The 13,578-nt window shown below is 49.6% G+C and overlaps 2 protein-coding genes across 2 annotated transcripts; both read left to right on the forward strand.

The window, feature by feature from the left end:
- The first annotated feature begins 1,668 nt into the window (after positions 1-1,668).
- Positions 1,669-3,516, forward strand: LOC133123681 (uncharacterized). The gene is made up of 3 exons (XM_061234159.1): positions 1,669-1,751; positions 2,114-2,685; positions 3,406-3,516. The coding sequence occupies exons 1-3, from the start codon at positions 1,703-1,705 to the stop codon at positions 3,514-3,516; spliced, it is 732 nt and encodes a 243-aa protein (XP_061090143.1). The 5' UTR covers positions 1,669-1,702.
- A 5,324-nt stretch (positions 3,517-8,840) lies between these two features.
- LOC133123682 (uncharacterized) lies at positions 8,841-13,578 on the forward strand. The gene is made up of 2 exons (XM_061234160.1): positions 8,841-12,724; positions 13,213-13,578. The coding sequence occupies exons 1-2, from the start codon at positions 8,841-8,843 to the stop codon at positions 13,343-13,345; spliced, it is 4,017 nt and encodes a 1,338-aa protein (XP_061090144.1). The 3' UTR covers positions 13,346-13,578.

Here is a 13,578-nt window from a genome sequence, read left to right on the forward strand (position 1 = left end):
ACATCTCAGAGAGTCTGACAGTGGGGAGTATGTGGGTGAGCTGCAGGTCAAAGGAGAACTGAAATACCATCATCAGAATGTGACAGTGTTTGGTGAGTTTGTTCTACAGAAGGACCCAACCCAGTTCATTAGGGGCTTTCATCAGAGAGATGTACTGTAGGTATTATGACCTCAAAAACTAAGATACACTTTCAATCATTTTGTGGGGTATGCAGGCTGTAAATAAAATAAAACTATGAAAAGCATCTTTTAATATCTCTTATGCTTTGTGTATTGACACTTATATGAATTGTGTTACAATTAATTAAATGCTAAAGTAAACTGAGTGGTAAGTAAGAAGCCTTTGTGTCCCATGTAGATGCTGTAGATAAACCTACAGTCACCTGCCAGGTGAACAGGACCTCAGTAACCCTGCTGTGCTCTGGGGACGACAGACCTGCCACTCAGTACAGGTGGGAGGGGCCTGCCATAGAGCCCCAGCCAGGGCCCCAGCTGAAGATAGAGGCAGCAGAGACATCTGACTCAGTCTACACCTGTGTGCTCAACAACCCTGTGAGTGAGAGCAGAACAGAGTTTCCTGTAAAGAGCTGCTTCCCTGCACCAGGTAAGGCCACACAGCCATGTAGGGCCTGATCACAGGCCTGCTGTCCTGCTGCAACAGCTAATCCTCACTTCACAGGTTTGGACAGCTGCTCCAATTGTAATGCAGTTCTGTGGTCCAGGGGTTTAAACCTGAGGTTGTAACTCCAGCTGAACACACTGCATTTGAAACAAAGGTTAAAAGGTGTTCATGTGCTGCAGTTCCCCTGTGGTTACACACCTCTACTGTCCAGTTTTGTGGGAGAAAGATGATGGGAATCCTGTGGGTCCTGTGAATCCCATGTTTAAATGGATCAAAATGGTTGAGCTTTGTCTCGTATCTTTTTCTAACATGTTCTGTTTTTCTTTCTGTGTTTAGAAAGTTCCTCTGTCATCATTCCCTTAGTCATTGTCCTCATCATCATCATCACCATCATCATCATCACCATCATTGTGGGATTCATTTACTATAAGAAGTGCTACAAAAGTAAGTGTCCTTCCAAATAACACATTCAGTTATATCAATAAGTGAATGAATGTGCAGATCCCACTGTTTCTGAAGCAGTTACTCAGGACTGGATTCAGCAGGATTGCAGGTTGTCATCATAAAATCAGCACAAGCACTCTAATACTGTGGGACTTTCAAAGTACATACATTACCCTAAATATATCATGACTAATAATAATCATCATATGCTTACATTGTCGAAGGACAAAGGGAAAAGGATATTGAAGTTCAATCTGAGGCTAAGTTGTAAACATTATGGTGATGAATGATTATAGTACTGTGAAACACAAGCAGTACATAACATTTCATATTCTCATATTGTAGAAAAGACAGGACTGAAAGGGCAAGATGTTGAAGCTGGAATGGAAGGTAAGCTGTAGAACAGTGTTACTCACTCTGGACTTAGAGCTGCAGGTGATGATGTCACTGCTACTGTTACTTTGACTGCATTTAAAACACAACTGTAACTGGACGTGCCCTGAAAAATAAATATCTTAATGAATACTAGTTTTAGCCTTTACAGGACTCCATGCCAAAATGTATTCTAATCTCATGTATTAATTTTCATGAGCTTCAGAAAGAAGCATACTCCAGGGAGAAACAGAAGCAAACCAAATGTCTGAAACAGAAAATCTTTTACCAGCTGACACTGAGGAAGCTCCAGGTAAGAACACCGTGTCTCAAAATGAAACAAAGGTATCACTTCAGGGGTGGGATCATTGAGGTCAGGAAAGCACCTGAAAAACTCACAGAATATTTCAAGGCCTAAATTGAATGAGTTGGAAAAAACTGTCTTGAGTTGAATGATTTGATAAAGGTAGGTAATATTTTTATATATTTAAAGACCATTGTAAATCCCTTCCTATCATTGAAAAAGGCTCACTGACATGTTGACTCACCCTCTGCCTGTGTTTACAGTCCTTAATTTCAATGTCCTTGATAGAAAGCAGGATCAGATACTCACCTGTGAGCCTCTCGTGTTTGTACAGTATTCACCACATGCAGATGTTTCCTGTGTTTCTACAGTAAAAGTTAAGGAAAGAGTGAAGGGATTTGAAGCCCTGAGCAGTCCAGTTCAGAACCCTGACCATCGAAGAAGAACAGGAGCCAATCAGACAGCAGGAGCCCACACCCCATCTGCTGCTCCACCCAAAACAGGACATGAAGAGGACACCACCCACACCCCATCTGCTACTCCACCCACAACAGGACATGAAGAGGACACCACCCACACCCCATCTGCTGCTCCACCCAAAACAGGAAATGAAGAGGACACCACCCACACCCCATCTGCTGCTCCACCCAAAACAGGACATGAAGAGGACACCACCCACACCCCATCTGCTGCTCCACCCAAAACAGGACATGAAGAGGACACCACCCACACCCCATCTGCTGCTCCACCCAAAACAGGAAATGAAGAGGACACCAGCCACACCCCATCTGCTGCTCCACCCAAAACAGGGAATGAAGAGGACACCACCCACACCCCATCTGCTGCTCCACCCAAAACAGGACATGAACAGGACACCACCCACACCCCATCTGCTGCTCCACCCAAAACAGGGAATGAAGAAGACACCACCCACACCCCATCTGCTGCTCCACCCAAAACAGGACATGAACAGGACACCACCCACACCCCATCTGCTGCTCCACCCAAAACAGGACATGAAGAGGACACCACCTGCACCCCATCTGCTGCTCCACCCAACACAGGACATGAAGAGGACACCAGGACGAGAAGCAAGAGGGAAGACAAATACAAAGAGAATGAAGAAGAGGAAGAGGAAACAGCAGGAGCCAATCAGACAGCAGGATCCCAGAGGCAGAGAGAGGAGAGGAGGGGGCAGGATGGAGGTAAAGATGAGGGAGAAGCTCAGCCCAGTCGGGCAGGAGAGGGAGGAGATGAGACCCCAACAGCAGATCCAGCCCTGGAGCTCCCCAAGACCTCTGAGGCAGAGGAAGAGGAAGCAGGAAGAGAGGAGGAGAAGGAGTCTCAGGACAGAGGGGTGAAGTCTCCCCCAAAAACACTCCCTAAAGACCCCCTAAACCCCTTATAACCCCTAAACCCCCTACACCCCTTACAGCCCCTACACCCCCCCACATTCTTTACAGCCCCTACACCCCCCAGATCCTAGCTAACCCCCTAAACCCCTGGGCAAAGTCAAAGCACACAGTATGGAAAGCTATAGGAGACCATGACCCTAAATCACATGACCATTTTAGAGATACCAACACTCAGCCAATCACATGACTCATGACACAGACTCTTTTAGCCCCTGGACACCATGCAGGCCTGTCTCAGACTCTTGTAGCCCCCGGAGACCAGGAGGCTGTCAGTGGGCATGGACACTGGAGACGAGGAGGCTGTCAGTGGGCATGGACACTGGAGACCAGGAGGCTGTCAGTGGGAGAGGTGTCAGTAAGTCACTTACTGTCACAGACCCTGTCCTCTTCACCACAGACCAACTACCCGCTTAATAGAGAGAGATTCATAACTTCAGATTTGCATAACTTCCAAAGAATACACAGACATTTCGGATGAGACATTGAACCGAGGTCCTGTGGCCATTACAGATCCCACGACACCATTCACAAAGAGTAGAGTGTTCCCCAGTGTCCTGGCTAAATTCAGAAACTGGCTCTTTCAACCTGCCACCTAATCATCCCGATTAAATTGGCAATTTCCACCTCAGCTGTGTGGTGAGCGTTCTGGCACAAAATGGCGGCCGTTGCATCACCCAGGTGGGTGCTACACATTGGTGGTGGTTGAGTGAGTTTCCCCCTTGAGGGGCCGTGAATAAAGGACTTATTAAAAAGTTCTGATTGCCATAAGTAAAACATATATATCTTTTGAGCTAATTATCATATATCTTTTGAATAATCAAAATGTGTAACCCACAAAGAAATCTGTATGATTTAAATGTTTCTTTATTTTTCATTTATTGTTTTTAAATCACTTGGACACTCATTTCAGAACCTTGAAGTGAAAACTTTAAAACTTTTTTTCAGTTGCTTGGACCATTTGTTCGCTGAGTCAAATCACAATGACACAACTTCAAGATCAAAGTATTAGCATTTCAAAATGAAATATACATGTTACAAGTGATTTGATTCAGCGAACAAATGGTTTTTGGTTTATGTATATTGTATCCAAGTCATTGAAAAAAGTGTTTTGAGTTTTGATTGTCGGTTTTGAGTTTTGTGTCTACAGTTTTGAAAAATTACCTCAAGGTTCTGAAATTAGTGTTCAAGTGATTGTAAAAAACCATAACAACCAGTGGCATTACAGTAGCACACCATTATGAGTGTTGTGTCAAAGGTCTTGAAAATTGAGCACAAGTGTGTGAGATTAGGGTCGAAGTGAAAAAACTGTAGTGTTTTAGGTCATTGTTCTATGATTGACAAAAGAAATCTAGTGCTGGTGCTTTCCCCTTGAGACATGTTTGCAGCAAAAAACTGTAATCATAGCAACAACATTACAGATACAGAGTGAGAAAGAAATCCTCAACTGCAGTGAAAGTCACTGTCCTTTACCACTTAACCCCCCCTACCTCCACCACCTGTAAGATGAGAAACAAGGCTACCTCTCTGAAGGAGTACCTGTTGTCTGCCATTCCATTGACCTCCTCCTCTTCTTCCTCTTCCTCCTCCTCTCACTGCTTGATCTCTATTCTAACATGGATCATCTGACTGCTCCATGTTGTCGCTATGTTGTTGCAGGTGGATACACATCCTTACTCCTGCTCTTAACACTATCTAAAATCAATCATTAGTTATTTGAGCACCAAAAAATGTTGAAAAGCCCTGTGACAAAGGATAGTGAGGAAATCTTACATTCAGTCATAATTTAACTGAATTATGTAACTGAATTTAACTGAATTAAGTAATTGGTGTCAATTTATTTATTTATCCTAAAACATTCATAATCTAATATGGAAATATGGTTGTTACAAGAATTCAGTTTCCATAAAATGCTTAAGGAGTAATGTTGCAGTTACTTTTCATTTTGAATAGTGGGTAGTTAGATGCGTTGTTTTCAAATGTAATGTGTGTATTTCACTTTGAAATGCTAATACTTTGAACGTTAGGTTGCGTCATTGTGAACAAGTGATTTGGTTCAGCGAACAAAAGTTTTTTTGCTTATGTATATTTTGGCCAAGCAATTGAAAAAAGTGTTTATGTTATGTCCCTGAATTCTGTCTTAGTTTATCATTGTTTATTATTGTTCATATTCATGTCTGGTTCTGTTTATATTCATTCGTCTTTGCACTCGTCTTCCCCTGTGATGTCTGCATCTGAATGTTTACGAGCATTCCTTACTTCCTGCTTTCTCTCCATTTCATATTTATACATAGCACTAATATACTAATCCCAACTGACACAGAATTTGTACAGTACTAATTATACTAACACACTAATATGTTTGTCTAACTAACAAACTAACATTCACTAGTTTAGGGTATTTGTGATTTAAATCATTTAACTAATTTACTAACGCATCTCCAGTTTCAATTCTGTTCTGTAACTCCGCCTCCCTATTCTATCACTGATTTCTTGCTTAGTTTTAGCAAAGTATTCGCACATGTATCTCTACATCTCTTGATTCTGTGCAATTGTCTACTCCCTAGTCCGGAGCCGTTTGTATTACATGTGTGTCTTTGTGAATCCAGTCCGCGTTTTCGTTTCCCCCTCGTTATTGTGCTATTACCCTTTCATGTGTCTGATGGTTATTTGTTAGACCGCCCTCACTCCCATGCCCCACCCAGTTTGTCTCATTCCCCTGTCTTTGTTGTACGTCGCTCTGGATAAGAGCGTCTGCCAAATGCCATTAATGCAATGTAATGTGCTGTAATGTGCAGGTGACTCACAGATAGGCAGCATTAATGTAATGTAATGTGTATTTATACCTGTCCTTTTGTCAGGTTTCATGTTTAGTTTTTGTCTTAGTTATACTATTGTCATGTCACTATTATGTTAGTCTAGTCTCGCCATGTTTTTATGTTTTATTTCTTGTTACATTTCATTGTCATGTCATGTTACATGTCATGTTTAGTTCTTACAATGTATTTTCTAGTCTTATGATGTCACATTATATAGTTTATTTATGTCACTGTTTTGCAAACTTGTTATGTCACAATTTATGTTGTTTCATGTTATGTTCCATTCATTGTTTAGCATACACTTTTTTGTCTCTTTCTGTAAACCTTGCGTTCACGCTTTCTCTCTCCTGTCATTGACCCCGAGCCTGCCTGCCGTCCGTCTGCACTACTGACCCGCTGACCGCTTTCCTGGGTACTGCACTTTTAGCGTGGTGTACCGATTACGAGACTGCCTTCTCCCTCGGTACTGTACTTTGGTTTTGGCTGGATCTCACGTGTTTGAACTTTGCTTGTTTTTTGACTACGCTCACTGGACATTCCCTGAATAAGTCCCTGACGGTACTTTATTACACCCCTTTTGTCTGAGTTGTGCCTTTTGGGTCCAACCCCCCCCCCCCCCCCCCCACACACCCGTCTCACCTTTTCAGTTGCACCTTGCTAGATCGTCTTGTCCTGTTTTGGAGTCCTGAGCCCTTTCTTCCTTCCCCCAGTTCTAGCCCCTTTGTTCCCGAGCCCTTGTTTTCCTGAGCCCTTGCCCTTGTGGCATTCTGTCTTGTTTATTTTTGTATCTGGATTTCCTGTTTGACCCCTGCCTGCTTCCCTGGACTCTTCTTTGGTTGTTGTGGATATCTGTACCTCTGCCTTGTGTGGACTGACCCCCTGGTTTTTTATCTTGGCCTGTGTTTTGATTCCGCTCTGTCTGCCCTTCGTCAGCCTTCATTAAACCTGCCATTCCCCCCCCCCGTGTCTGCTTCTGGTTGCGTGAACGATTAGAGTTTTGAAAAATGCATTTTGATTATCCGTTTTCAGTTTTGTGTCTACAGTTTTGAAACGTGACCTCAAGGTTCTGAAATTAGTGTAAAAAGCTGATTGTAAAAAGCTGTAATTGTTGTTGATTGTACTCTTAAAGGGTTCTGATTCTCTGTATGTTTACACTAGGACTCAGAGCTGTACTGTCCTCTCAGGTCCTCTTCGCACTTATACTTGTGTTTAAGAGCGTCTGCTAAATGCCATGTAATGTAATGTAATGTAATGCAGTGACAGGCCTGTTTGAACTTCTGCTTTTGTAAATTTGAATTTATGACCCAATAGGCACAAGTTTGCTCGTCTGCTGAATTTATGCAGTTTGAATGTAATCCATATTTGCGCCTTGATAGGCCTTATTTTAAAAGCTTGTTTTGGAAGAGAACCAGGTTAACCGGAACCAATGTCAAATGTGAAGCCTATATACGTCAAAGGAAGAGACTGTCCTCCTACAAATATTTATGTTAACCTGTAACATGTACACCAGAGAATAAGCATGTATTGACAACTATATAGTTTTTGTTATGGTTTATTGTACTAATGAATGATAATATGTATCAGCTAATCTTAACTAGAGTTAAATGCATAATGCAAAAAATAAACACACCATGCGAAGATACTTAGCAATTTATCAGTAAAACCTAGAACAAGTGACAGTTGGGAGGGGCCTCTTTTTTTGACCTTCGACAGAACAGCCCCCCTTCCGATGACGAGTTTTGAAAAAGGTATAAAGATTGGAACGACCAAGAGATGTTTATCGTTCTAGTTTCTAGCTTTGTCTTGTGTATTCCTCTTCTGGACAAAGATATTATTGAAATAAAATGTAAAAAAAGGATTATTCACCAGCCCTGGACTTTGACTCTTTTTCCGAGAAGCGACCTGTCACCCCTCACCACTTTCTAACCCTCACTCTATCGCTCTGTGAGTGTGTGTGTGTGTGTATGAGTGTGTGTATGTGTGGTGTGAGTGTGAGTGAGTGTGAGAGTGTGTGTGGATATGTATGTGTATGTGTGTGTGAGTGTGTGTGTGTGTGTGTGTGGATATGTATGTGTGTGAGTGTGTGTATTTGTGTTGTGTGTGTGAGTGAGTGTGAGTGTGTATGTGTGTGTGTGTGAGTGTGTTTGTGGGTATGTATGTTGTGGTGGCCCGATCGGAAATCGGTACACCACTGGTGTGGAACGGCCCGTGCGCCGGCGGCTTCTGCTAGGAAAAGTGATTAACCACGTGTATTTCCCCAGGTCGTATCTAACAGAGCCGCACCGGAGCGAGAGCCGGCGAGGAGAGTCAGAACCATGGCCAGCGACACGGGGAAAGACGCGTGGGGAATGTGAGGAAGAGACAATTAACCCTTCTCATTGGACAGGCGCAGCCGGACCGACTCCGAGAGAGAGCGGAGCCGTACAAAAGGCGAGGCGCAACCACAGAGCGGGGCTGAGTACGGAGGGAAACGGAGGCGAAGCCCAGTGAGGAGGAAACAGCCACGGGAAAGCCAATAACGACACCACGGTGGAAGCGGGTCTTCGGAGGCCCTACCAAAAGGCGCCGCCGGCACGGACCACCCCGAACCACCGACGGACCGGGAAACCTAATTTTTTGGCCGGTGACTTTTTTTTCGTTTTTTGAGAAAGGAAGTTTATTGTTTGGGGACGTTGTAAAAGTGCCCTGAAGGCACACCAGAACCTCATTAAAACTACCGATTGAGGAACTACTCTTGCTCTCTCTGTCTCTCTCTCCCCACGGGGCGCCACACATGGTGGAGAATGCGGGCATAGAGACCCCAGCTATAGAGAGAGAGCAATTAAAAAAAAAAAAAAAAAAAAAAAAAAAAAAAAAAAAAAAAAATAATGGAGGACGCCATCAACGCTCTACTGCGGTCACAAGGCGCCCTGCAGAAAGCCGTGGCGGAGCTGTGCCAAAAGTCCAGCCCGGCAACAAACCACCGGACGCCCAAAGACGTACTGCTGAAGCAGACCCCGGACGATGAAATTGAGGCCTACCTCGAGACCTTCGAACGGGCGGCTTACCTGGAGAAGTGGCCTCAAGGCGCCTGGGGCTCCCTCCTGGCCCCATTCCTCAGCGGGGAGGCCCAGAAGGCGTACCGGGGACTGCCTCCGGCCGAAGCCCACGACTACCCCACCCTCAAAGCCACCATCTTAGCCCAGTATGGCTACAGCCTCCCCGCCAGGGCACAGCGGTTCCACCAATGGGCCTATGACCCCGCCCTCCCGGCGCGAGGACAGGTGATGAGCCTGGGGAGGCTAACCAAAAGTTGGCTAGTCGAGGGCGACGGGCCGCCCCTGCTCGACCGGGTGGTGTTGGATCGCTGTGTCCGAGCCCTGGCCCCGGACGTCAAGAAATATGTGGCCCAGCAGGGGCCCCGCTCCATTGATGCCCTGGTCAACCTCCTGGAGAACCACCAGGTGGCCCAAGAGATGGTCAGGGGAACCAAAACGGAAAGCCCCCGAAGAACCCCAAGCGCGGTCCGACTGGAGCCACCAACCAGGCCACGGTGGAGAGCGGACGACAGGGACGAGGGACTCCGCCGGAGAGAGACCAGACGGTGCTTCGCCTGTGGCCGGGAGGGCCACCTGAGCCGGGATTGCCCAGGGAGGGAGGAGTCCATGGCCACTGCACCTGAGACGGGCCGACCCTGCCACTACCTCACCACGTGCTGGGCCCACAAGGGCACTGCCGCCCCTAGGCTACCCGTCCGGATCGGGGGTCAAGACGCGGAGGCCTTGCTGGACTCGGGGAGTGCTATTACCCTGGTGAGACCAACCCTAGCAGGGGGGAGACGGGGAGAGGACATCGCCGTCACCTGCATCCACGGCGACGTACGAAGCTACCCCACCGCCGAGGTAACCATCATCACCCCTAGAGGTCAATTCACGGGAAGGGTGGGGGTAGTCGAGAGCCTCCCAGTGGAGGTGCTGCTGGGAAGAGACTGCCCCCTCTTTCTCAGCTACTGGAGTGAGAGGGCGACCTCGGAGAGGCCAAGTCACACACCCCGACCCCGCCGGAAGGGCCACCGGGAACCCCACCCGGTTTGGGTGGCCCCTGCCGGGGATAGTGAGGAGGAGGAGATCTCGCCCCAAGGGGGGAGGGGACCGACCACGCAACCCCCTACCGAGAGCACGGATACAGCCCCGGAGCGACCGGACCCACCACCACCCCTGGAGGCGGAAGGGGGTAGCGCGGGGGGGTTTTCGGAGTTTCAACCCGAACTAGAGAGGGCCCCAACGGACTTCGGCTCCGCCCAGCTGCAAGATCCCCTCCTCGCCCAGGCCTGGAGGGCCGCTGCTTACATTGAGGGCGTCCCACAAGGCGGGGTGAGTAGACCGGCCTACCCGTATTTTAAAGTCCAGAATAACCTGCTGTATCGGACCTGCAACAGGGACCCGGGAGAGCTGGACCAACTTCTGGTACCCCGGAGCCACACCTCCAAGGTGCTCTACCTCGCCCACACCCACCTGTTGGGGGCCCACCTGGGAAGGGAGAAGACGTATGAGCGGATCCTATCTCGCTTTTACTGGCCTGGCATCAAACGGGCAGTGGAGGACTACTGCCGACAGTGTGCGGAGTGTCAACTGCACAGCCCCCGGGTGACGTATCGCAATCCCTTAATCCCCCTCCCCATTATAGATGTGCCCTTCCGCCGCATTGCTATGGACATAGTGGGACCCCTGCCCAAGTCCAGCCGGGGTCACCGCTACATCCTGGTAATCGTTGATTACGCCACCCGTTACCCGGAGGCCGTACCCTTACGGGCCGCGACGGGGAAGAGCATCGCGAGGGAGCTGTTCCTCCTCTTCAGCCGGGTGGGGATTGCGGAAGAGGTCCTGACAGACCAGGGGACCTGTTTCATGTCGGGCGTGATGAGGGAGATGTGCCGCCTACTCCGGGTCCAACAAGTGAGGACGTCCGTCTACCACCCCCAGACCGACGGGCTGGTAGAGCGGTTTAACAAAACCCTCAAGTCAATGCTGAGGAAAATGATCACAACGGACGGTAAGGACTGGGATCATTTATTACCGTACCTATTATTTTCGATACGTGAGGTCCCACAGGCATCCACGGGGTACGCGCCCTTCGAGTTGCTGTATGGGAGACGTCCCCGAGGGCTACTGGACCTCGCGAAGGAGGCCTGGGAGCAGCAGCCGTCCCGACAACGCACCCTCCTGGAACATGTGGAAGCTATGGACCAGCGGATGGCAAAAATCTGGCCCATGGTCCGGGAGCACATGCAGCAGGCCCAGAAGGAGCAGGCTAGACTGTACAACCGAACAGCCCAGGTGAGAGAATTTCAGCCGGGGGATAAAGTCATGGTGCTGATCCCCACCAATGAGTGCAAATTTCTGGCCAAATGGCATGGGCCCTATGAAGTAGTAGCCAAGGTGGGGCCAGTGAACTACATGGTAAGACAGGTGGGCCGGAGACACCAGCTCCAAAAGTACCACATTAACCTGCTAAAGAGGTGGCACGAACCCGTGCACGACCCTGCTCCCCTCTGCTTAACCACAGGCGGCGCCACCGGAACACCAGAAGTGGCCACGGGAGACCTGCTGACCGACCGGCAGCGCCAAGACCTCCGCGAGCTGGTGAGTCAACACCGGGATGTGCTCTCCCACCTCCCGGGCCGGACTACCAAGGTCCACCACGACATCGTCACGGAGCCAGGAAGGAGGGTTCGACTGCGGCCCTACCGGATCCCGGAGGCGAGAAGGCAGACCATCCGGGAGGAGGTGGCGAGGATGCTGGACCTGGGGGTCATAGAAGAATCCCAAAGCGCCTGGTCCAGCCCGATAGTGTTGGTCCCAAAACCGGACGGCAGTTGGAGGTTCTGCAACGACTTCCGGAGGTTGAACGAAATCTCCCGGTACGACGCCTACCCCATGCCCCGGGTGGACGAGCTGATCGAGCGGCTGGGACCCGCTCGCTACCTCAGCACCCTGGACCTCACCCGGGGGTACTGGCAGGTACCGCTGACCCCCCAGGCGAGGGAGAAGACGGCTTTCGCCACCCCGGATGGCCTGTTCCAGTACCGCGTCTTACCCTTCGGAGTGCATGGAGCCCCCGCCACCTTCCAGAGGCTCATGGACAACCTGCTGAGGCCCCACAGGGAGTATGCTGCTGCCTACCTCGACGATATCGTCATTCACAGCGCTGATTGGGAAAGCCACCTCAGGAGGCTGGAGGCGGTGCTCGGGGCGCTCCGGGAAGCCGGCCTGACAGCTAACCCGGCTAAGTGTCGCCTGGGCCTGGAGGAGGCCGACTACCTGGGCCACACCGTGGGACGAGGGTGCGTCCGACCCCAGAGTCAAAAGGTGGACGGGATCACCAACTGGCCACGACCCACCACCAAAAGGCAAGTGCGCACATTCCTGGGCCTAGTGGGGTACTATAGGCAGTTTATACCGGACTTTGCCACCAGAGCGGCCCCCTTGCACGAGCTGACCAAGAAAGACCACCGGCACACGGTGACATGGACCGAAGCCGCCGACCGCGCCTTCCTAGACCTGAGGGCCGCCCTGGGGAATGAACCAGTACTGACCACCCCTAACTTCTCCCAAAAGTTTGTTTTGCAGACCGACGCCTCTGAAACCGGACTTGGTGCGGTCCTATCCCAGATCCAGGACGCCACCGAGCACCCGATCACCTATATCAGCCGGAAATTGCTGAAGCATGAGAGGAATTATAGCACGGTGGAGAAGGAGTGCCTGGCCATAAGGTGGGCAGTTGGGAAGCTAAAATACTATCTGGTAGGAAGGGAATTTATCCTTATAACTGACCATGCCCCATTGCAATGGATGTATCGGTGTAAGGACACTAACGCCCGGGTGACCCGATGGTTTTTAGAACTACAAAGTTTTAAATTCACGGTGGAACACCGAGCCGGGAGACTCCAAGGGAACGCGGATGCCCTGTCCCGGATGAACGAGGGCCTCTTTGGTGACGCTCCCGCCGAGGGCGTGGAGCTGAGGGGGAGGAAATGTGGTGGCCCGATCGGAAATCGGTACACCACTGGTGTGGAACGGCCCGTGCGCCGGCGGCTTCTGCTAGGAAAAGTGATTAACCACGTGTATTTCCCCAGGTCGTATCTAACAGAGCCGCACCGGAGCGAGAGCCGGCGAGGAGAGTCAGAACCATGGCCAGCGACACGGGGAAAGACGCGTGGGGAATGTGAGGAAGAGACAATTAACCCTTCTCATTGGACAGGCGCAGCCGGACCGACTCCGAGAGAGAGCGGAGCCGTACAAAAGGCGAGGCGCAACCACAGAGCGGGGCTGAGTACGGAGGGAAACGGAGGCGAAGCCCAGTGAGGAGGAAACAGCCACGGGAAAGCCAATAACGACACCACGGTGGAAGCGGGTCTTCGGAGGCCCTACCAAAAGGCGCCGCCGGCACGGACCACCCCGAACCACCGACGGACCGGGAAACCTAATTTTTTGGCCGGTGACTTTTTTTTCGTTTTTTGAGAAAGGAAGTTTATTGTTTGGGGACGTTGTAAAAGTGCCCTGAAGGCACACCAGAACCTCATTAAAACTACCGATTGAGGAACTACTCTTGCTCTCTCTGTCTCTC

The sequence above is a fragment of the Conger conger genome, chromosome 3 (genome assembly GCF_963514075.1).
Source record: "Conger conger chromosome 3, fConCon1.1, whole genome shotgun sequence".
In the NCBI taxonomy this organism is placed as follows: Eukaryota; Metazoa; Chordata; class Actinopteri; order Anguilliformes; family Congridae; genus Conger; species Conger conger.